Here is a 25,139-nt window from a genome sequence, read left to right as displayed (position 1 = left end):
GATGGATCACTGAGTTTCTGGGACTCTGTCAGGAGCAGAGGGGAGGGAAGGGTGTTGGTAACGTTTGCCCCCTGCTCCCATCACTGCAGGAACCCCTCAAGCTGTAGGAGCTGTTGGGAACAGGATCATTCATGATCAAGCAATGATGGCAGGGAAAAGGGGTTTTCACTCAACATGCCACAGATGCAGGACACACAGAACTTCAGCCCTGGAGTCTAAAATTCAGTTTCTTTTTTCCAGTTACTTTCATGCCTTGAGAAAGTGAAGACATTCCCTGTCTCAGGAGAGGGCAGACAAGTGATGCCTGTGTCCTGGAGTCAGACTTGGTGACAGGGTCAGTTAGTGGGGTGGGGTGGGGCTGTTTCCAGCAGGGACAGTGTGGACACAGCCCCTGGACTTTTTCACCTTTGCAGGAGCACTGGAGTGAAACTGTGGGCCAGGGAAAAGGGCAAGGGAGGAGAGGACAGGAGGAGAGTGCAGGACAGTAAAGGGGAGAACAGGGAAGGGCAGGGGAAGGGGGAGAAGGACAATAAAGAGGAGGAAAGGTGGAAAGGATGGGAAAAGGAAGGAAAAGGAAGGACAGGAAAGGATGTGACAGGGGTAAAGGGGATGAGAGGACTGGGAAAACAGGAAGGAAAGGGGAGGAGAGTAGAGAAGGAAGACACAGAAAGGTGTCATTTCCATGCTCTGTGGGGTCTCTCTACCAGTTAGAGACAGTTCTTCCTTCCTGCCCCTGCTGAGGTGTTATTTCATCTACCCTTTATTGCACCTTGAAGCTGGACAGGTTTTTTCACACAAATGGCTCTGTGAGTTCAGGGCACTCCAAGGGTGCCACTGTTCAATAACTGCTCCGGTGTTTGCACACCATCTCCTCATGGATGGTTACAGACCCCAAGTACTCCATCCATCCCCTGAAGTGCTCAACACAGCAGTGAGAACTACTCCTTGTTTTCCCTCCCCACCTTTAGCAGCCCAGTATTTTACAAGAGCTCAGAAGTGGTTTCATTCTAACCTTCAGCATCAAAATATTCCCATGTGTCTTCATGAAAGGACTTTACGTTCCAATTACTTTACCTTTCCAAAGGTCTGCTTACACTGAATCAAAAGGTTTATGAAGTCACACTTTAAAATGTAGGTTACTCAGCAGAGTTGTGTCTTCATACCCAAACCTGGCACCTCCAGGGAGTAAATGTGACACTGAGGGTTCCAGTTCCTGTGGGTTAAGGTGTTTAGGAGCACTCATTCCTCCCTCTTCAGTGTGGTCACAGTTAATGAGACAAATACCAATGTGATGAACATCGGGAAAAAATTTGTTGTTTTTATTATTTAGAAGTTTACTTCTCAAGATATTGTGAAGTCCAACAAGTTGGTAATCTCCTCTTCCCCCCATCCTTCCTCCACCTGAGGGAAGGAAAAATCTGAAGTTAAAGGTTCCATTTCCAAGACTGCTCACTTCAACTCCTTCAAAAACAAGTCAGAAAAGAGGCCTTGAGATGCAGACTGTGAATGTAAAACTGAATCTTCCCTGTATTATTTACCAAAATACAATTTTTTTTTGTTCAAAAAGAGGCTGACATTTCAGTGCAAGACCAGGTCTCCTGTATTTACCTGTATTTAGTGAGTTAAGAGAAAAAACAACAAAAAGTCCACCAAACAGCCCAACCAATGCCCCCTAATCACAGTGTTAAAGCTCTAAACCACAGGACACCTGTGCTCCAAAAGCTGAAATTAATTCTTGATTTTATTTTTTAAAGGTTTATCTACATTCCTGCACTGTGAAAATCTGTTTTCTCAAAAAAAAAAAAAAAAAGACAGAGAGAGAAGGGTTTCTGTCAGGTAGTGCAGTACAACTCAGTAGAGCTCCTTTAATTTCTTTACACAGTAAACAGACTCATATTTATACCAACACCCTGCCCCGCATATTTACATGGACACTTGTACATATATACATGTTAGCAAAATACAGGGCTTCTCCCAGACCCAAAGCTGTGTCAGCTACACCTCTGTTATACAGCTAGTGCTTAAAAAAGAAAAGCCACCTCTTTTGTTTTCTCTAAATACTAAAATTGTATTTTTAACTTCTCTAGTCACACAGTCCTGGCTCCAGCCTGGTACTTGCAGCTCTTTCTGGCAGTGAGGAAGTGGATTTTCAAGAGTCCAGCTCAAGTTGCTCTTGATTTTCACTAAGTCTCAGCATCAGCTGCTGCTCATAATACAGGCTCTTTGCATAGTTGATTTCTTGGGACACCTTTACTGCCAGAGCTTCTGATTTCACTTTCACCTGCAGAAAAAAAGGAGATTTTTCTTAATGTGCTCCTGCTATCAGCTGAAACAGAATAGATGTTAGGTTTAAAGTAAGGGACAGAAAGGTTTCAGTGGAGTTTCCTTCTCAGCACTTAGGCTGGAGCAAGGAAGAAGCGTGAGGGACCAGGTACACCCAGAAATTCAAGGGTGAGAGCAGGAACACAGTGCCATATCTGAGGTTATTTCCTTTGCCTCCCCTCCCACCTTTTATCTGGCTGTTCTGTTTGGAATGTGAACTGACTTGGGTCAGGGGTGAGCTTGCAACTGCGCCTGTAAAACAGCCCCTGAGCAACTACTGAAATGGCACAAAACATAAACACTGCTTCCAGCTGTAGAGACCTCACAGTAAAAACTACTACATGTAGGAGAAGATTAAACAGACAGCAAAGTACCCAAGCTGCATTTATGTGGTTAAAAGTTAACAGCCTTTCATAGGTAAATACATATTTCTTCCTGTTACTTTTCAGCCTGTGGGACTGTTTTAGTGTTCTCCTTTCTTCAGCTTTCTCAGGAGTTCAGGGAGTCACTTCTACAGCCACTGAAACCCGGGCAGCAGCTGCTTTCAGTGCTGACAGAACAAAGGCTGTGACTAAAGGGAGGGGTCACAAGGGGAAAGGGGTGCCAGCTCCTCACCATGGGCCGCTGCTGGGAAGGGCCTGGCATGGCCAGGCCGCTGCTCGTGCTCACTGCCTTCTTGGTGAGCTGGATGTACACGTTCCCGTGGTCCTTGGACACCAGGCAGTGGTACAGGTCGTCATACCTGACCTCCAGGAAGATGGAATCCCTGTCCATGCAATCTCCACTCTTCAGGAAATACACGGCCTTGGAGGAGATGAGCACACAGTAGCTGTCGATGTTCTCCACCGCGATGAAACTGCAACGAAGGAGAAAGCATTGTTAGCTTAAAGCAAAAAACAGCAAATTAACCAGTGTCTTCACCTGTTCCGTGACCTTCAGAAAGCATTGTTAGCTTAAAGCAAAAAAATAGCAAATTAACCAGTGTCTTCACCTGTTCTGTGACCTTCAGAAAGCATTGTTAGCTTAAAGCAAAAAAATAGCAAATTAACCAGTGTCTTCACCTGTTCTGTGACCTTCAGAAAGCATTGTTAGCTTACAGCAAAAAAATAGCAAATTAACCAGTGTCTTCACCTGTTCTGTGACCTTCAGAAAGCATTGTTAGCTTAAAGCAAAAAAATAGCAAATTAACCAGTGTCTTCACCTGTTCTGTGACCTTCAGAAAGCATTGTTAGCTTAAAGCAAAAAAATAGCAAATTAACCAGTGTCTTCACCTGTTCTGTGACCTTCAGAAGTCCATCAGAAAATGTAGTAGTGCAACATGTACAATTCATCTGTATTTAATTTGAACTGTTTAGAAATGGAGCTAATGAAGGACACTCTCACCTATTTATAAAAAGATCGTGCTGTAAATCAAATATTAGTGCTGCCTACCTGGCCACCAGCTTTGGGCATTACAGGTACACATAAAAATGTCCTTTGACAAGGACTTAGGAACAGTAATTTCCTTGCTCTGGAGCACTGCGAGTCCTAACGCTGAAGCTTAATTGCAACTAACTTCAGTTCCAGAGCTGGTACGTGAAAGGTTTGCAGACGTTTATGACAAGAGCTATCCTGTAATTCTCCTGTGCTTCTCTGCTCCCCACACCTCCCTGCCTTCAAAACCAAAATCAAGTTGAACCTGCTGCCAGGATCAGTAGCAGAAAAGAGAAATTAGCTGTTTAACAAGGGGTGAGAGGTTAAGCAGCAAGCAGGTTTCCCCAGGGAGATTAGGCTGAGTGATGAATAGGAAGAGGGAGAGAAGAGTGAGTTAGGAATATTGAGAGTTATGATGGCTGGAAAAGCTGGTGTGTAAAAGAATCATTGTAAGGTGCAAAAGTGAAATGGAAGTTGAACACACAAATGCTTCTCCCCCACTTCTGGTTTACTACTGAAATGAACCTCCTTAGTGGGGCTTTTAAAAAGCTGAAAAATTCAGCAACTTGAATGTGGAATAATAGCTGAGTAGAGTAATAGAGTAGTGCTAAATTGAGTAAAAAAGCTCTGCCAACAGCCCCCAGGGTTGACAAGCATCTGTAAAGCAGGATTCTGCTGCTGTCAGGCAGGTTCCCAGTTGCTGCCCTCTGCTCATACAAACCTGCCTGCTGTCCTCACATCCTGCAGAATCCTCCACTGGCTTAGAAATCACTGACCTTTGCCACTAAGTCAGTGTTTCTGGTAAACAGAAAAGTTCTTCATCTCCAAATGCACTCTTGGCTCTACCAGTTAAATATCCCTGCACACAAGCCACTCTGATCTGAAGCCAAATAAACCCAGAGCTATAAAAGGTATGTTAATAGCCAAAAATATGGCAAGAGGTCAGGCCATAATTTCTTTTTGTGGTATAAAAGGATAACTCCAGCAATTCTGTATTCCCAGTCCTCTCAAAGACACTGCTCTGCACTGAACTTGCCTTTCCCTCTGTGCTGTGTCCCTGCCCTCATTGCCCTCACACTGGGAAAGGTGCACACCCCAACTCCAGCCCACACTGTCATGTCAGTGCTGGGAAGGACACAGCCTCATTAAAAAGGGCCTGTAGCATGCTTTGCCCAGCTCTAACCTTGGATGAAGCTCCAGGAGGGGATAAAAACTGTGCTCCTTTAAGTAATATAAACTGGAAGAAAACTGGAGTTTGGCTTAGAGGAACCCAGGTGAAAGACAACATTAACAGAGTTCTGGAAATCAGCACCTGCCCTGCAGCTTTCCATCAGAGTTCAAACACTTCGGGGTAAGGTTCTGCCTTTGAAATTAGTTAAATAGAATGGAGAGTGACATTTTTTATGAAGTGTCACAGAAAATTTAATTTAAACCCAGAGCAGCAGTACAGCTGCAGAAGAACAGCCTGATGCCCTGGACAGGCACATCAAACACGAGTGTTTGAGGGAGACATCGGATCCAACCGGGTCAGGATGGCACCAGGACATCCACGGGGAGAGAAGGGGCACTGCCAGCTGCTCTCCAGTCCAGGGGATGCACCTGGGCACTGACCAGAAACTGACCTGGGCAACACAGGTTGTGTTTGCTCTGTAAGAGCAACACATGATGCATGTACTTCTCCTAAAAAGACTTTTACTGGTGGCATGTATATATTCTGAGGAATGGAAACAGAGGTCAGTGAGTTAATGGAGAAGCCCAGAAACATTAGCTAATGTGTAGTTCAGGCTCTACATTTTGTTCTAAGTTTGAGTCATGCACCACTACCTTTGCTCTTGCCAACTGGTTTTTTTTTTTTCTCAGTGTCAAGTTCTTAAAACGGGTATTTTTAACCTTTTCAGATATTACTGCAAGATACAACTTTTTTTTTTTTTTTAATCCATACATCTTCACTATTAAAAATAATCTCAAATTAATAAAATGAAAAATTAAATGAAACATGATCCAGTAGAACAAAGTAGAAGCAACCAGATCTCTGGAGAATTTGTGAGGTTCTTAACAACATCAGGAAGTAATTACACAATATTTTCCAGAAGTGAAACAGCAAGCCTAACTGGAAAAAAATGTGGAAACATTTAGTTAGAACAGTAGAGCAAGGTATTAAACCCCCTTTTATGGATTTAACTGTGAAGGAAAATATGCAAATAATCAGGTCTTCAAATGTGTTTCTGATTATGATACTAGGATAAAAGTCAGAGGCATAATTTTGTATTTATTTTCCATGACAAGAAACACTGTGTTCCTGCTGAATGATGTTTCTAATAGCGAGAGTCACAGTGAATGAACAGTGTGACTCTATGACAAAGGCCACTGCACTGCTATGGGCTTTACTAGTCTTTTTTTTTGGTCACAAATTGCTCTTTCCAGTCTCCCTGCCTAAGAGCCATCCTGAATAGGCACAAAGATCCTGAAAGGAGATGGAAACAGGATACCCCAAATGAGAACTCACAGGGTGACAAGCAAATGGCAGATTGCAATCTCTTCCTCAGGCAGAACCTGGAGTGGCACATGGAACCTGCCCAGTGGCACTGGTGAACCTGTGCCTCCCTCTGCCAGCTCCACCATCAACAATTCTGACCCTCTGCCTTGGCAGATGCTCTGATGGGTGACAGACACAGCATATAACACCCTCCTCTGACACAGCTGATCAGTAACTCTGGTGGAGATCAGGCAAATGATGAATTCTGCATTTAGACCCCAACCCAACAATCTGATATTCCCCCTGCAGAATCACAGAATAATTTGGGTTGAAAAAGCCCTCTGAGACCATCAAATCCAACTGTTCCCCCACCACTGCTCAGGCCCACACTAACCCAGGTCCCCAAGTGCCACATCCACATAATTTTTAAATCCCTCCCGGGATGGCAACTGCACCACTATCCCAGGAAGCTGTGCCAGAGCTTTATGACTTTCCATGGATAAATTTACCTCAATATCCAACCTGAACCTCCCCTGGTGCAACTTCAGGCCACTTCCTCTCATCTTGTCCCTCGTTCCTGTTCCCTGTTCTGTGGGAGCAGAGCTTGACTGGCTACACCCTTCTGTCAGGAAGCTGTGGAGAGCCAGAAGGTCCCCCATGAGCCTCCTTTCCTCCAGGCTGAGCTCCCCCAGCTCCCTCAGACACTCCTGGTGCTCCAGACCCCTCCCCAGTTCCGTTCCCTTTCCTGAACACACTCCAGCCCCTCAGTGTCCTTGCAGTGCTGAGGGCCCAGAACCGAACACGTGTCTGTGTGGGAAGCAGTTTTAGACACGAAGACGTGATGGCAGCAAACAGAACAGAAGTACTCAGAGTAGCTGTGTAAGTGGCGGTGTACTCACAACTCATCCTGGATGTTGTCTGTCAGTTTGAAGAGCTGCTCCTGTCCCTCTGCTTGGCTCTCCAGGTAGCGGGGCAGGAGCCCCTGGGGTCCCCTGCAGCACCGGGGCTTCCGCACTCGCTCCGCCTTGGTCCTGCAGCAAGAGACACACAGAGATCACCTGGTGCAGGCTTTCCTGCCACTGACACCTGTCTGCACACTGAGTTCTTGTCTTTTTGAAATACAAAGCCTTCAAAAATCCCAGCTCTTCACAAACACGGCGTGTAGATCCTGGAAGACTTGGATCTGGAAGATGTGGTGTCTACTCATACATTTCTATGAGACGCAGAACCATACAACAATAAAAATAGAAGAGCTTTGTCTACAATGAAGGGGAAAGTAGCTAAATTAGTAGGAAGTGACCTAAGTAGTGTATACTCTCTGAAGATTTTGGGATGTATTTATCAGCAGTTTTACTGATTTGACCATTTCTTCTCACTGCTCTAAAGTAACAATGCAAAAACCTAGAGAGCGCTCTCACCGATGGACAGTGCCAGGAGACTGCAGACTCTATGGTTATGGAAATAGGAACATGCAGTTAAATTAAGACAGAAGAAAAATCCTCATTAATTAGGGTCCCTATAGCAGGGTTTAGCATACTTTACCCTTCTGTGTGTCTATTAAAAATGACAATAAGAAGGACACACACTTGTGGGCTGACAGCCATCAGAGGTTGATATTGGCCACAGCATTGCAGAACTGCAGGCTCGGTTCCTCCCTTAGCAGAATTTTGTTAAGAAATAATACTCTGAATTCCTTCAAGCTCCTGGAACGCCCTGCCCCTGAAGGATTGTGTTACAGGCTGCCGAGCCTTGCTTCATTCCCTGTCCCTTCCCAGCAGCATCACTCTGGGGCTGCTCCATGGTATTTCACAGCTCTTCCAGGCTACTGCTGTTACAAATTTCCCAGCCAAAGGCACCATTTTGGATCAGTGCTCTCCCTTCCCATCCTGACTCTTTGTAAAACCCTGCACAAGGAACTCCAGCCTTTCTGATCCAGGGATAGGAGGAAGGTCCCATGGAGCATTACCTTTGCTTTTGAAGCTTCCCACCACCAGGAGAGAGCACTCAACCTTCTGGGATCTATGCTCTGCAGGTGTTTTCTCTGGAGCCTCATTTCCTTGTCACCTTTCCCCCTCAGCAGCTCTGACCCACACCTGAAGCCTGGGCACCCTTTTAAAATTTGTTTTCCTTCAAGTTTTTGACAACTCTTAATGCAGTGGTTAGAGCTGTGCTATTAAAGTACTGTGGCTCTGGATCAAGTCACCTCTCCTGCCCCTTAAATTCCTCAGATACACACAGGATTCACCTGCACCAAGTACAGCATTCTTGTCTTTCTAAACCTACACAAGAGGTGAACAACACATGTCTGCTTTTATCTATTAGAGTCTTACAAAGCAATAAACAAAAGTGTTTGCCTCCGTGAATGCAAAATGTTGAGACAAAAGTTCCAGAGAAATGAAAGAATTCCAACCAGTATAATTCACATCTTACTGCTTGTCCTCCTTTCTAACTTCTGAAAAATGGCAAAAGATCACTAATCAAAGAAGCCCTTGTTGGGTCTTAAACCTCTCTATGGCACCTACTGACAAGTTCAAAGAGTGACTGCCTGCAGCCTTAGGTGGGTTTTAATTAACAGTGGCCAATCAACAATGTTTTGCTGAGACTTTCCATCCTGCATTCAGGAAGGCTGGATAACTGGGACAGAGCAGCTGCACCGTGCAGTGGGTTTCACATGAACCATCCCTCAGACAAACACTCCCTTGTGCCAGCCTCTCTAATATTCTGTAGTTCCTTGAGAAGAGGGATCTGAAGCAGTGCAAGCAAGACTACCCTAATGGAGTGGGACAGAACAGGACCTTTTAATCCCATGAACACTGTAACTTCAGGAAACACTGGTTTCTAATGTTTGGCTCAAAGCAGGTCAGAGAAAAAGTACCAGTGCTACAAAGGTACTGGGCACTGCAATGGATTTCTGAAGGTTTGGCAATTTCTGAGCCAAGGTTTTGTGTTTTGGTTGGTTTGTATTTTTTTTTTAATGGAAGAAGCACTTTAGAGTACAAGTTCAGTGTTCACTGTGCCCTCCATGCTTAGACACCGATCCTGGTGATAACAGATCATTCCCTTCTTGGTGATAAGGCCGGCAGTTCTCCAACCCAGTGCCACTGGTGCTGGGCCTAAACTGCATGGATTTAGTCCATCACCCCCTTGGCAAACTGCTTTGTTTGGTCTGCAGAGCTAAAAACATTCCACACACTTGATTTTTTTTAATCTAAAAATTTGTTCTACTGTCTCAAGTTACGTTCTGTAAATAATAAGCAACCCTGGTGAAATCCCAAAAGCTGCAGATTTGTCAAGCAGAGCGGGCGGCAGTGCCCACATCTGGGTTCCATTATCCAGGCACTCAGCAGATCTGCTGATTCCTTTTTAATAAGCACACAAAAGCAATACAAGGCAGGAATGCCCTCACGTCTGCCCGGCACAGCAGGGAATGGTGCTGCTGGATGGAGGCACAAAGGGCTGGGAGAGGGTGTTGGGAGCTTGAGACGAACACTGCAGCCCTGCCCTGCTCCCAGCTGAGCACTGGAGCTCTCACTCCAGCTGACTGTGCACACTGGAACCACTGCATGGCATTAACTGCTTGGCATTTGCTGAGCAGCTCACAGAATCCTTGGAATTCAGCTGGCCAATTTTAAGCCAGAAGTTTTGTAATCAAACACATCACCAACCTGACGAAGGAAGTGGTCAGATATTCGTGGGGATAATTATTGACCAACTTAGGTTGAGAAAACTCTCCAAGAGACATCACATGCTTTCCAGAATCTCCTGTCCTTGTTCCTTCACTCCATGTTTGCCCCTGTCAGGTACCCACCCCACCAGGTTCCTCCCATCAAGTCTGTAGATCCTGCAGATCATCAGGTCAGTAGATCACAGATCAGGACCTGTGATTCCTGCAGAGGTGCATAAATACCCAGTGGTCTTGAGAACAACGGTTACTTATCTCTGATGGTCTCTTGGACCTAAAAAGTTTCCCTGAAGTGTACCCTAGGTACCTTGACAAAAACATTCAAAAAATAAAATTCAGAAGACCTCAAACTTTGTATATCAAAAGATGTTGTTCTGCTAAAGAAAACCATCCCTATTCTAAAATGATTTAGGAATTATTTACAAATTTACATCTTTCAGTTTTCTCAGTATCACACCCAGAATAATTATTCATCATAATAAAATTTTAGGAAATGTAGCAACTTCTGAGAAAAACCAACATGGACAAAACCCCATGACCAACACAGTAATCACTGGATTTCATTTAAAATGTGCATCTGGGGGATTTCTCATCTGGGTAAGGCAACAGCAGTGGCAACCACAGATCTGTTCAAAAACTCAGCCTGAGCATGCACACCCCAAATCCTGCACAAACAACAGCTCTAAGTGCAAGGAGATGGAATTCTGGCACCTGGAACCAGCAGTGAATGGACCAGGCTCCTCAGAGACTTGACCTGCTGCAGGACCTGCCTGCCAGCCAAGCCCCACGGCCACCTCCTGGGGTGCTCTTGGCCATGGGCTCCCTCCCAAGGGATCCTTCAGCCCCAGGGCTCCCCCCAAAACTCTCTAGGAATCATTTCCTTTAGCCAGACCCAGTTCTTCCTGCCAAAACTTCAGCAACTGTCACCAGCAAAGGTCCAGTCTCCCCACCTCGTTATCCCAGCCCAGTTAAGCAGTAAATTGCTGGTTCTGGTACAGATAAAATTCAGGGATTCCATTGTAAACTCCTTTTTTTTTTCAGGTTTGCATAAAATTTAGTGAGAAAAGCCTGCTCTGGGCTGTAGCTTGGCATACTGACTTTCAGCCTGGCAGTGATTAGCCCGGCAATGATTTTTATATCCTTGAAATAATTATAAAACAATCTTAATTCAAACAAAGGAAAATGGCAGGTAATGTAAGACACAATTCAAAAGCTGCTGGTAGTTTCAAGAAATAATAAAATCAAACTATTACTGGCTCTGAAAAAAGTCTGCTTCCTAAATACTGGGAGTGCTTTGTCTGAGGAGGCTTCAGTGCATTTCAGACATTAAAAGTGACATGATCAGGTAAATTAAAGGAGGAATAACCTTTATCTTCTACCATAAAATACACAATTAAAATACCTGGTACACTTGTTTGAGTTCCAGACTGACTTGGACCTGCAGCCTTCCATGAGGATCACCATCCCATGCACACGATTTCCATGAAATGCAGAATGAGGACAGTGCTTGTGCCACAGACATGATGGGAGGACACTGTGCAAAGCACACTTGGGAGTGCCAGAACCAATTAAATGCTGAACAATGTATGCCTTAAAAACTGAGCTGAAAACTCAGCCATCACAGTGCCAAACTCAGTGCTGCAGCCATAGCTTGAGAACACATAGATAACAAATGAAAACAAACGTGTGCCACTCGTAACGGGGTCTGCAGTGCACATTGCACCTCTGCACAGCACTAAAAATCCACTGCTTCCACGATTCTTTCTGAACTGATGCACTTAACTTTGTTTCATGTGCTGAACCCATGTGATGAGCAGGAATATTCCCTACATTTACTGAGCAGAAGGGGAGAGACAGCAGGTTTTTGATGTGCCAGTTCTCAGCGCCTGAGAACATTTAATGCCTTGGGCCTAATTTCAGGAAAACATGTGGCAAGCTAGATTCCCTGTTCCCTGGTGATTCTACTGGTGCTCTGTTTCAAGGGGTCAGTGGAGCTGCCTCCCATCCTGTGCTGGACTTTGGGGTGCAGCTCCCAGCAGGCAGGTCAGTGATCCCAGAGATCCGGCAAAGCTCTGCCATGGCATTCAGTCGCTGGTTCCAGCACAGATGCTGTTAAGGTGAGTTAAAATGCACACATGGTGCAGTCAGTTGAGTGCTGGATTTGGCATCAGAACGTCTCAGTTAGATGCAAGAATGTGTAAAATCACGGGCCAGACAGCTCCCTGCTGACTGCAGATCTGAGGGAGCTCATATGCGCCGTTTATTCCAGCAAATGCATGGAATATATTGTGCTTGTTAAACGTGTTCCCAAAATGCTAGTTTCAGGCAGAAACATGCAAATAAATGGTGCCTAGGGTTAAAACCTCCCACTTACAGTTAAATCCCTCCTCTTTGGAGGGATCTCCCAGCTCAGATGCTGCAGACCTTTAGCTGACCCGACATGCCTTTAGGAGAGTACAGCATGCTCAAGGAGCAACTGTTTATCATGGAAGTTGTTCCTGCCAGTTTCTTGGAGATGGAGCTTTTCTCCCCCTTCCCTTTTCTTTTGTACACCAGATAGAAACAAAATTAATAATTATTCCCTGGGTTTGCAATTGTACATAACCTCATCAGGCTCCAAGTTCAAAAAGAATTGAGAAGAGATTAATTAAGACACAACTTAATTATGACACCCATATTACAAATCCAGCATCTGGACAAGGTGTATGAGCTTGCACTGTAGACAAGCACTGACACCAGCTGCACTCTGGGCATTAACTTCTGGCACTTGCCCCACCTGTGCCTGCAACAGCTGTGCAGCAAAACTCACACTTTCTCAAGCACTTTGGTAACATCAAGCTTAAGAAGTTGACAAAACATAACACTGCCATCCCAGCTTCCAATTCCCCCCAGACTCCTCCTGTACTGATTACAGAGATGAAAGCAGCTGTCACCTTAAAGGTTTCTTGTCAAACCAATGTGTTGAAAAATGCTGCCATTCACTTTCTGACTCAATGTAAAAGATGGCTCTCAGCAGGGATTTCCTGCAAACACCTGTCTGAGAACAGGAGCTGAACATGCCTTAGTGAAACCGAAGTGCCCAGGACCATAACACTGCTGAGCCTCAGGGCACTGTGTGAGGGTTTAAAATATTAAATACTGTCTGCTGCCAGGCAGGCCCTATAGCAGATGGAGCACTGCTCTTATGTCTGTGCCCATGGAATCCCAGACTGGCTTGGGCTGGAAGGGCCCTTAAAGCTCATCCTGTTCCATCCCCTGCCACGGGCAGGGACACCCTCCACTGTCCCAGGCTGCTCCAAGTCCAGTCCAAGCTGGCCTTGGACACTGCCAGGGATGGGGAGTCACATTTATAATGGTGCCATCAACGCCGGTTGTAGCAAATGCAAACACGGTCACTTCAAGTGTAAAATACTTCCATCTAACAGAAATGCTTCCACACTGTGTTCCTGCCTTTCTGGGAAATCTACTTGGGAGGAAAAAAACCAAACCAGGGGCCCTGCCCAGCATCAGGACAGTGACTCTGGCTGTGCACGAAGGACTGTGTCAATCAACTCTAATGACTGGACGTTTCTTCTCTTTCCAAACCTCCTTTTATATTTCTCAGTTACTACAACCAGGGCTGCAACAGGCACAGCAAAGTGCTCTAGCACAAACCTCGCCCAACAAAAAGCTACTCACGAGGTTTGTTTTGATTTTTAAAGTTTGCAGTTGCAAGAACAATTCAGATCAACTGGCTGTACTTACAAAACTGATAAAGAGCATTCCACATGTTAACAGCAACATTAGGTGAAAAAATTATCTATAAAAATACCAGCCACATGCTAAATGAGGTGACATCAAGGCAATAAATAGCTCCATCTGTATGAAAGAGTTTGCAGAACAACCCAGAAGACATCTCTGAACAAAAAAGTAACTATGGATGAAGTAGTGCTGAAATAAAAGTGGGTTGGATTCTTTTTTTCCGGTTAAAAAAAAAGATCAGTTTTACATATTTTTCCACAATCACTTTATAAATCTGCTGCACATTAGAAATCAGACACACGTGTACGTTTTCCAAGCACAGAAAGCTGAAGGTTTACATTTTAATAGCAAAGTGCCTATTTGTGAATGGCAGCAGTGTATATTACAGGCAGTGTGAGAGGGTTAAACAGGACAGCCTCGACTCTTTATAAACTTTTGCCCTCTGGATATGTACTCATTGGCTGCTGTACAAGACTCGAGCTGTATTACACGCCTTAACGATATGGTTCAACTGTCGGTCAGGCTCGGGGCTGGCGCTGGGCCAGACCGCAATCAATGGGACACAAACCTCCCCCTTTCAGATCATCACGAAGGCTCACATTATCTCCTTTTTGTCGTGCTGGTTAAATTTATGGAGCAGAACCCCGAAGCTGCATTCCTTGGCCCGGCCGGCCCACGCGGGCCTCCCTTTGTTTGGTACTGTAAGGAGCGTGCTTTGGAGGACTGCGGGGTTGTTAGTTCAGGCACTGACTGTTTGCTCACGACTGAAATGAAAAGAGTTCAGGGGAAGGGCAAAAGGACAGCACAAGTGTAAAACCCCATCCCAGCAGGCCCTGGGCTCCCATCTACTGCTCCAGCCTGGGACTGAGCACAAAACCTCACGTTAATGACGAAGGGGAAAGTCTGTCTAGCAACAGGTAAAGAGCCCGGCTGCACCTGAGCAGCACCTCGAGCCCTCCTGCTTTCAGGCAAGCCTGGAATGGCTACATCAATTCGAACCCTGACTAAGCTGTCTCAAAACACTGCTTAAAAGTGGTATGAGTTTTGTAATAAACGCCAATCACTTGGTTTTTAAAATGTAAAAAGGTTTAATAAAAATAAAATGGAAAAAAAATTAATACAAGTATAGTAATAAAGATTAAACAATTAGAGTTAGGACAATTAAAGAGACAATAACAGCCATAAATTCCTCTCCTCTGGAAGATTTAGGGGTTTCTGTAATTGTTATCTCTGTGTGAAGAATTTCTTGATTATCTTCTTCTCTTAAGCAAAAAGAATACCACACACACATATTTTCTATTTTAACTACTAAAGCTTAATTTCAATTACAAAACTACATTTACTATATTATTAAAATGTTACTACAGCACTTCTAATCAATATAACATAATACATATAGTATTCAATTTAATATTTGCGAAAAGCCAATCATAAAATATGCATTTTTCACAGTTTTAAAGCAGTGTTGTATGTCTTTGTTTGAAAATATAACCCATCAGTGCAAATGGCCACATGGTTTAGTATTTCCACCACTTTAAACACATGGGGTTGCCTCAGAGAACCCGGTATTTATGATATAACAAGAAATTCTAATAGGACACAAAATTACTGGACATACAGTATGAAGAGAAGATTGTTATTTTTGTCTAAAATGGGCATTTCTTACTTTATACTATCTTTATACTTGGTCTGAGGATGAAAAAAATCCAACACTGGGTAAGCTCAGACACTCTCTACTCAAAGCTTTATTCCTATTGTAAATAAAGGGCACTTCTTGATCCCACTCCTGGCACCATTCTTGTTCCAAATCCAAAACACAGCACTGTAATAGCTACCAAAAAAAAAAAAAAATTAGCTTTATCCTAGCTGAAACCAGGGCAAGATCACAAACTAAGGATGTAAGAAACCTCTAGTGTGATCTCAAGGCAAAAGCACCGGGAGTGAAGGCAAATGGACAGACTATTCCAAATCTGCACAAGAGAAGCAAACACATACATAGAAAGCCCCAAGGACTCTCAGTGGCTCTTCAGGAAATAGAAGGTGCCTGAGGACTCATTCTTCAGCATGCAAAATATCCATGTTTACCTTCATCAGTTCCCAAGAAGCCACCCCAGGCGTGCTGTACTAGACTTCACCCCTGTGGCACCAGCACAGCTGTCTCAGGCCAGCAGGACACACAGCCACTACACTGGTGAGCAGCTCCTGCCATTTGTGCCTGAAGAATAAGTGCATAAACAAACCCTACACTCCTATTGCACTACACCTGCTATTTTTATGAAGTGAAAATCCTAGGAAAAGGGCCAGAAGAGATGATGAAAGCTCACAGAATGTGTATGAGATGTTTGTCAGTGCTGGGGCCAAAGCCTGACACTGGCCACAGCCTGGCGGGCTGTCCTGGGGCATTCCAGCAGACACGGCTGGCTTGAATGAAGCCTTTGTTCCTTCCTGCTGGGCAGATGCTCCCAACTTACCCCACCTCATTCTGAGCAGGCAGATCTGTGAACTGGAACCGTAAATACTTTGTGGGCCAATCTTCGATGACTTTTTAGTTGGTTCTGCTGATGGTCATGCATGAATATAATTTTTTTCTTTTCCAAAGATTCTCCAATTCTATTCTAGGAGGCACCAATGCAGACTAATCAAATCTGCAGCTCTCTGGAACTGTTTCCACCCAAGGCAAGTGTTACACAGAATACACCAAGACAGATGTATCCTTTAGCAGAGATGCTGTGATCTAAAAATCACACTAATGCCAGAAAACAGGAAACATGCAAAACAGTAAGAAGCGTTCCTTTTACTTTTTGGCCTTTGTGTCCTAGAGCTTTAGATGATATGGAAGATAATTAGGCAGAACATGCAGGCTCTAGAAATACAAGTATTTCCAGAAGACATAAAACCTTCTCCCTGTCTAGCTGCATTCGAGTTAACAGCTAAATACTGTGAAGAGGGCACACAGAATAAGAATTCTACTTTGTGAAGCAAATATTTCATGTCACACAAAATTTAAGTAGCAGAATAACTCTGTGGTAAATCCAACAAAGGATTTATCTGCTCTTTTCAGGAGGAAGTTCATAATTGCTTGTGTTTCTGATGGACTATGGCAGGCCAACGTTACAGTGTCCTGGATTTAATTGAATTGGAAAACATCAGTCACCTACTACAAATGTCTGTGTGCCCCAAGAAACCTTCCCATGGCCTCCAGAAGTGTTGCACTGAAAAGGGAGCAAGTTCTGTACCCACAATGTCCATTTTCAGCCAGCTCTCCTTTCATACCTGACCAGACTCATACCACACAATGCATTTCCCTCATTAACTTGAACCTTTTCCAGACCAGTTACTGCACACAGTAACATCAAGCTGAATCTGAACCCAGCTTTCTGCACTGAACCCAGCCCAGGCAGCAGTTTAACAGGGGCTGGGCATGGCTCACTGGATGCAGCACCTTTCACCAGGGATGGAAATGCACCTGCCCTTACTTGTAACGTGGCACTGGTAAATACTTGGGGGTTGTGGAGGCCACCACAGTAGGAACTCTGCATTTATTCATCCTTTTGCTATTAATGAATGGACATCTAAAGAAGAAGACAGTGTCACATTTTATGCTCAGGTAACCCCTCAGCATTGCTCATTTCAATGTTTCCCATTTTCACTGTCTGTCCTCCCCCTTGCCACACTCCCTTCCAGTGCTTCTGTCCCTTAACCAGAGTCTAAAAGCATCCAGGGTATCCTTCTGCTGTCACATGTCAAGTTTTCCCTAATTTGAGCTTTTCAAACTAATGTTTTAGTGGAAAATCACAGAGTAGATGCTGGGATTTAGAATGACAGCCAGTCCCTCACAAAGGCTCCCTGTTTAATGCCAGCAGACATGCCACCACTGGAGAACCCAGTGCCTGCACCATTTTCTTAAGCCAGGTTCTTGTTCAGTTTAATACATTCTGTCATGGCAAAGCAAAAAGACTTAAACCCAAAAAGTTACACAGTCTTAAAGGTTTAGCCCTCCTTGTTGGAATTTAAACCATCTACAACTTCTTCCTTAAATGCAAGGTGCATAAAACCCCAGAAGGACAATGCAAGGGAGCTGAACAGCCTCAGCGATTTAAACCTTTGGGCTTGAAAAAATATCTTTTTACAAACAGGTAGGGGGCTGTTTTGGGGTTTTCCTGTCTCAGACCCTGCTACTCCAAGTCTAGCTCGTAAGCCCCACAGAGAAATCAAGGTAACATGTTAAGTGTGAGACCTGTATGATTAAACATTGCCTAATGCAAGCCCATTTTTCCAAAAACCTCCTGTTACATAAAAATATTCCTATAGGCAGATGTGAAAGGAACCAAGTCTATATAATATTAATGTAGGATTATATTGCTTCTCTAGGTCCAAACACCATAGGTTTTACTTCCATTCCTTACAAACAGTTAAACTGAGTTAAGTTCCGAGCGGGAGACAATGACAACTGACTGCATACAACTGAATATTCTAAACATAAATGGTATTTAGTAGTACTGAGCCCTAGGAACAGCCTCCTGGAAACATTATTCAGACATAAAGTGGGTATTTGCAAAAACGAATAAAAATGTGTTAAGAGTCTGGGCAGCAATCCCACTCAACCCTCTAAGAAGGAATGGGAGATGTGTCAGTGCAGTTTGGATTCTCCAAATCCTCTGGACTTTTGCTGAGCACACAATGGACAATGCAGTGTTCTAGAAACTGTGATATTTTTATACATGAGACTCTAGGGTTGTTGACTCTGTAATAACATATGATTAAGCAAACTCAATGTTTTAAAACTCATCTTGCTTTTATTGTATCCTGTGGGTTACAAAAGAAACCCAATGAAATCTAACTACATGCATCATTTCTTCAGTCATGCATAGCAAATCTTGCTTTGTTGTGAAGAAAAGAGCCTGTAGTCCCAAGAAATTGTCCTTCAGCTCTTTGTTCCAGGGAGGAGGGCAAAGGGAACAAACTCTGAGATGCCCAGCCTGTCAATGCTGGAAGATGGCAGAAAAAAAAGGGAAGAAAAGTGACCCCTGTATTTCACTCTCACACAGAGGTACTCAGACTTGACTTCACTTTATTTCTAAAGCTGTATCACTTTGAAAATTTTATTTTTATTTCTTGAAATACTAAGTTTTATTAGCCACTGTATGAGTACATTGAGTTTCAAAAGTGCAGAAATGTGGGATGGCATCACAGTCCATCCTCAGTTCTCCTGACTCTGGGCACTCCAGAACAGTCACCACAAGCCTCAGCTGCTTGAATTCCTTCCAGAGAGCTTCAAGGGGAAGCTGACTTTCCCCTTAGGAAGAGTGAATATGCAAAGCAATCTTGACAGATTCCACTCCCAGGCAAACACAATCAGTACTTGACTGACAAAAAGCACTACTAATTTATTGATGCACAGCAAGGGACTTCTGCAAAATAAAATCTGAGTAGAAACAAGAAGAAAACCTAACATATTCTTACAAGAGAGCTGTAAAAAAAAGAACCAACTAGAAGCCAGAAGTGTCTCATGAAGAAAGAAGCACTTCTTGAACAGAAAAAGGAACAGAGAACCACTTTCTGTTCATTCTAAAGGGCAGCTTCATTTACTTAGAAATCATTTTAGGTCTTAGATGGTGGATTATTGTATCTTTCTAGTTAACAAACTAAATTAGCTGAGGTGCATTTCCAGAAAGAAATTAAGGTTTTGAGATTAAATCAGACACACTGAAGAGAAACAGGGCTGCATTAGGGGAACTGCTTCTCCCACAAGGACATCCACATTTACTTATGCAACAAGCAAGAGTAGAGACTTCAAGAACAGTGCCAGGATCTCCAAATGAACTACAGAAAGATACCAGTGATAAAATAAAACCTAACAGAAGAATACCAAGCAGGTGAGGCTGGTCACAGCAAAAGAAGCATCTACTGAGGTGCTGCAAAATGTGTAGACACAAACACAGGTTTGCTTAACTACAAGGATCTAGTAAAGTAAAACTATGTTTGGAGGACAAATTAAGAGGTATTTAAACACCAGTGAGAACACTGAAGTACTGAAGGACCTGAAGAGGCCAGAAATGCGACAGGAAATTAGATGGGATTCAACCTACAACATTGCATTTCTGGGGAAAAATAATCCAGAACGCAAACATGAAATGACAAGGAGATACCTCCAAAGCAGTAAAATCAAACAAAACATAAACCCTCTTGGGGCAAAAGAGCAAGCAGAAAAGTGGGCATCAGTTTGCAATGGGATATGGCAGTAGAAGACAACTCTGGGTGGCTTGCAGAGCACAGCTGGTCCCACTGCAGGGGGGTGATGGGCCCTTTGCACTCCACACGGATGGGAACCTGCAGGTGGGGGATTCCAAAGCACCTCCAAAAAGCAGGGGAACAATCTGCTGGACATCAGCTAATGAAAGAAGAATGTAAACCACAAAATCCAGTTGGACAGTGACTGAGCACAGGAGGCTGGGCTGACAATGAGGAAAAGCCCATGGCTACAGCTGTGCAACAGGGAGAGGAATGGACAAATCTGCTCAAAGGAAACGGATTATCATGAAGACCTGTTATCCCACTGGGAAAAAGAAGAAAGGATATGAAGGAAATCACACTGCTCAAGTAATTTATTGACTAGACTGATAAATACATTTTCTGTCTGGCTTCTAGGAGAATCTTAGGAAGGGCTTACCAGGATAATAACAACATCCCCTTGACCAGAAGGGCCCATACATGACTGACATTATTGTAAAGACTTGTAAAGTCAGATCTCGATCAAGCCCAAGGTCAGGACCAAGTCTGGAGCACATAGAGAAGTGTAAAGGTTCAAACAATATTGATCTGGTAAAGCTGAGAACCTCATGGCAGCATGTTGGCTCAGTTGGTCTCCATACAGTGAGGTACGCATTTCCTACTTCTGCTCAGTTTCACTGATATTCATGCTCTCAACCACACTGCTTCTGACCTCACAGTGCAAATCACAGCTAACAGAGAGATGGATGCAAAAAGGCAAAAAAAACTGAATTATAATCATCTGCTTTTGGCATTGTGTCAAACTCCAAGTGATGAGCAAAGGAACGACTAGCACAGGTTGCTGCTTTCACCATGAAGTACATTTAAAAGAATCAGATATTTACATAACAGTTTTCTCTGACCATTAATGGCTTTCCAATCTCAAACTATTCTTTACTAATAACAGTCTAGTTCATGGACAGAATTCATCAGAAATGGGGAGGTCACAGAGTTATCTACTTCTAATTTTCACACTGTGACTCAGAAAAGAACACAAACTCTTGCAGCAACAGTCCAAGAATAATCTTAAACTTGCACTGATCTGGCAGAAGCCTGAGAGAAAGCCATAAAGGCAGTTTCCTGCACTACTTGTTAGGTTAGACACACATCTAAATATAAATGTTCTTTACTTGTGCTGCACCAGGACGTAAAACACGTTTCTAGGCAAGAGCTCTCCAAGCATATCCAGAGACATAACAGCTTTCCTGTTCTGAACTGGGCTTTAAAACTTTTGGCAGTATATGAAAAATATGGAAATAATCAGAACTGTTGTATGTGACACTGGAGTACTTGGAACACATAAAACCCTCTCAATAAAGGTATCAAATCATAGGCATTAACTGTTTATAAATTAGATGTATGCTGTACTTTCACCAGCTGCTTTATGCTCTCTTCTGCATTAAATTTAGAAGTAGTAGGGCATCTTTAAATAATAAGTTTATAAGATTAGCCTTGAGAAAGTCCAGCCTAAAGTCAGATTAAAAAAGTATTTTCTTGCCCTTTAAACCAATCACCTTTGAAACTACCCCCTTAAGGTCGAAAGCCATCACCTGTGCCTCAGCCATGCTGGTCTGGCTCCATGTTCCCAACATATGGTGTGTGCCAGCTGCAGGAGTTCCAACACAAATCAACACATTTGAAGACAAAAAATACTCATATCCATGTAGCCTGATCACAGGAACACATGATGCAGACTGTTCCATTCCATTCAAGAATTTGATGAAGTGGATTTGCTGGAATTAGACTACGTCTTTTAGGAAAGCCAACAGCCTCAATTAAAATTCTTCATCCCACTCTAACCTGATCCAATGGTTAAAGTCAAGCAGCTGGAATTCAGAGCTTTTTTTAAAATTCAACCATGTAATTAGAGAATTGCAAGGGGCCTGTAATTTACAGTTACGTATCCTGCTATTTAAATGCAACTTGCAATTAAATGGCCGAGTCAGCTTTGCAGCAGCACCAGGAACGTGCACAGGGTAAGGTCAAACAGCTCTTGTCACGCTCATCAACTCAGTCTTCAGGTGTTCAAAGATACACTGGAGATCAGCTCCTGCCATGCATTTCCAGCCACATCCATCAGGGAAGGCTGATCTTGTGTGCTGAGTTTGGAAGGGCCTACACGGCCCAGCGCGCTCCGAGCGCAGCCAGCAGCTCGGGCTTGGAACGCTGCTCTGCTCCCATTCCAAACCACACATACTTGAGCAGTGACAAATGCGGCAGGGATAGCGGGACACGGCAGCCCAGAAAACAGACAAACCCTTTGTCGTGTGGGGCTTTTTAAACCCCCAAAAGCACAATTTGGCTCCATCATTATACAACCACATAAAACCCACACACCAAACAAAACATGAATGAGGGGTTGCTTACAGATGGAGGTGGCATTTTGGTCCTACCTCCCCCCACACCCCTTCCACTAGCTACATATTCTCAAGTACATTTTTTTACCTAAAAAAGTTTTGATCAGACTTTTGTAGACTGGAGAACTGTAGTAACTGAGTAACCTGAGAAAGGCTGGGGCTTTTTTCCCATTTTTCTTTTCTTTCATCTTGTAAAAGGTTGCTGGGTCAGAAACTTAACAGACTGTGTGCAGACACTAAAATAATTTCACAATACTCATCTGTGACAACAGGATTTCAAAATCTAGGTGAAGCGAAACATGGTTCAGCTCATCTGTCTTAACCTCTTAACTGACAGTTAACAAGGCAAAGAGAAATATTTCCCAAAGGAAACACAAGCCCAAGATCAGGCTGGCTGGAGATCTTTCTTGCCCTCTCTCTCCCAGCTGCTGTCCAGTTTGGCAGCTGTTGATAACACCTGTGTACAGGCTGTACCTCATAGAAGCATGTCAAAACATGAATTTTAAGAATATGTTTCTTGAAACAAATTACAATAGACAAACAGCTCAACCAGAAATCCATCTAACAGCATAGACAGGTGTGCTTCTCCCCACCTTTACACAAATCAGTCAACCTGCACAGTCACAGAATTAAGACATGCACAAGCGAAACACTGCTTTTTCTCAGGGATGCACTTCTATTTCTCATTCAATTTTGTGCATGCAAATATACTTAATAAATTTCAATCCTTGACCTCTTGGTTTTACTAATCAGGGTAAGTCCCAAATACCTAAGACACACGTGTACAAACTTCCATTTTCAGAACAAAGCCCACCTAGGGTAATTCTTCAGGCTTCCTGCACCTCACTCACACTTCATCAGACTTATTGTTTACTGAAACCCTGATGTAGACCCTTCAGAATTCCAAGAGTGGCATAATAAAACACAGGAAATGGAAAAGCCAAATGGGAAGACAAAACAAGCAGAAAACTCAACATTTTTCAAAGATTTTTCTCCAAGCTTTCTGACAACAAAACCTACTTAGGGCTTTCTTTCACTTCAGCACACAGGTCTCATGTACATACAAGAGGACTTCTTGGCACAGTAATACAAAGCAAACTCTTGGCCACAAAGAGCACAAAGACTCTTCTCTCAGAGCAGCCCTTTCAGAAACTGGTCCTTTCCCTCTGCCACACTCACAGTCAGTGCTAATGAACACTTATTTATTTTAAGCAAAAAGCATCATTACTTTGCTGAGCCCACATTACAACAGTAACTGACCTCAGGAAGAAGCCAAAGCATCTGTCCTGATGTGCTGACACCTCACAGCCACAGGAGTACGGGCACATGCACGTAAGGGCACACAGCCACCCCCTTTCACAGCTGAGAACTTTGCACGGAATAAAAATTAAAACATAGTGGCAACTATATTGATGGCAGAACTCTTCAAACCTTTCAATAACTGTTTTTCTACAGCAACATGGAAGCTGGAGGTAGAGCAGGGAGAGCTTCATTTCAGCTCTGTGAGGATTCCGTGGTAGAAGTTTCATTTTACTACATACCGCCTTTCTAAAAATTTTGCTTCATCTAATGGTGTAGGTTAATAATTCCTATTTTACGTTGCAGCTTTTCCAGGCAAATTTCACTCTTGTTAAAGTATCTGCAAATGCCATCTATTAAACAAAAAGCAAAAGGAATGCAATAGCTGATAACAGCTCATGTTAACTTTGGTTATTGTTGCGTTGCCTGAGGAAAGATAATCAGTTCAGAAGTTGCAGCAGGCAGTAGTAATACACAGTTTCAGAGTATTATTGATTAGAAATACCAACTGGTGGCTGACCTGGGGCCTCTCAGGGTCGTGGTGTCCCTCAACGCCTGCGCGGTTTCCGACGCGAAGTCCAGGGCTCCCGCCACAGGTTTGGTGACAGTGCCCACCAGCCCCTTCCCCAGGCCAGATATGAAACCGCTGACCCCTCCTTCCGTTTTCACACCTTCCACTGTCGATGTTATGACACTTGTCAATCCTCCAACGATACCTGGCAAAGACAAGAGCAGCAGAGAAGTCCAAAATTATTTTCTCTAGAACTTACAGAACCTCATCCACCTGATGCTCTCTGCCCACACGGTTTATTGTGCATTTAATTTAATACACAAACTTTCAAACTCAATTACATTAACCAATAACTATATACTTTGTATATGTAGTATACATATGCATATGTACAGACCATATTATCCCACAGAAAAATATTTAATTAATCATTAAATATGTGTATTTAAAAGTATTTCTATACTGGTTCATTTCCAGCTGCACTTACACCAAGAGTCCTCATCTATTGCACAGGTTAAGTGGCTACTTAGGATGTGACAAAATTCCATCACCACAAAAGCTGGTACAATTTGAGACAGAAAACAACAGAGTGCATTTCTCCACTGGACAAAGTTAATTATTTTAAACTGGCACTTTAAATGTCTTTAAAGTCAGTGACTTTAACTGTGGTGCTACTGACAGACATTTTTCTGCACATTTCCCTTCCAGAGAACTTCCATGCTCTGAGAAATCAAGCACCTACTGAGGTTTCGAAAGACTTGGAACAGTTCACATTGTCTGAGAACACACTTTGGAGATTTCACATCCCCATGATTAAAATATCAGTTTCTAGTGCCTTGGCTCAAGCACTCACCTGCCCATCTTCCAGCAGCCCAGGGCTCCTCTGAGGCCTGTAAGAGTACAGACCAGGCAGATCTAAACTGCCAAACTCAAGAAGCACAAAGTATTTAAATCTCTCCTCTTGAGTAACTATAGTTTATGATTAAATCCTGTCTGTTGAAATGTAGTAATTAGCAGTTCCTTTATTTTTTAAAAAAACTGAATGGGAAGCATTTAAAAATGCCACAA

General features: G+C 43.4%; 1 protein-coding gene across 6 annotated transcripts in view; it reads right to left on the bottom strand.

The window, feature by feature from the left end:
- Nucleotides 1–1,723: 1,723 nt before the first annotated feature.
- The window catches only part of VPS13D (vacuolar protein sorting 13 homolog D), a 95,805-nt gene continuing 72,389 nt past the window's right edge, over nucleotides 1,724–25,139 (bottom strand). For all 6 annotated transcript variants that reach the window (XM_068171599.1, XM_068171596.1, XM_068171601.1 and 3 more), the window contains 4 exons: nucleotides 24,081–24,276; nucleotides 7,111–7,242; nucleotides 2,938–3,178; nucleotides 1,724–2,281 (listed from right to left, as the gene is read on the bottom strand). In XM_068171599.1, the coding sequence (XP_068027700.1) occupies nucleotides 2,150–2,281; nucleotides 2,938–3,178; nucleotides 7,111–7,242; nucleotides 24,081–24,276 (701 nt within the window). In that variant the 3' untranslated portion in view covers nucleotides 1,724–2,149. The remainder of the gene's footprint in view (nucleotides 2,282–2,937; nucleotides 3,179–7,110; nucleotides 7,243–24,080; nucleotides 24,277–25,139) is intronic.

This window comes from Anomalospiza imberbis, chromosome 23 (assembly GCF_031753505.1).
Source record: "Anomalospiza imberbis isolate Cuckoo-Finch-1a 21T00152 chromosome 23, ASM3175350v1, whole genome shotgun sequence".
Lineage (NCBI taxonomy): Eukaryota > Metazoa > Chordata > Aves > Passeriformes > Viduidae > Anomalospiza > Anomalospiza imberbis.
This window is presented reverse-complemented; position numbering and strand designations above follow the sequence as displayed.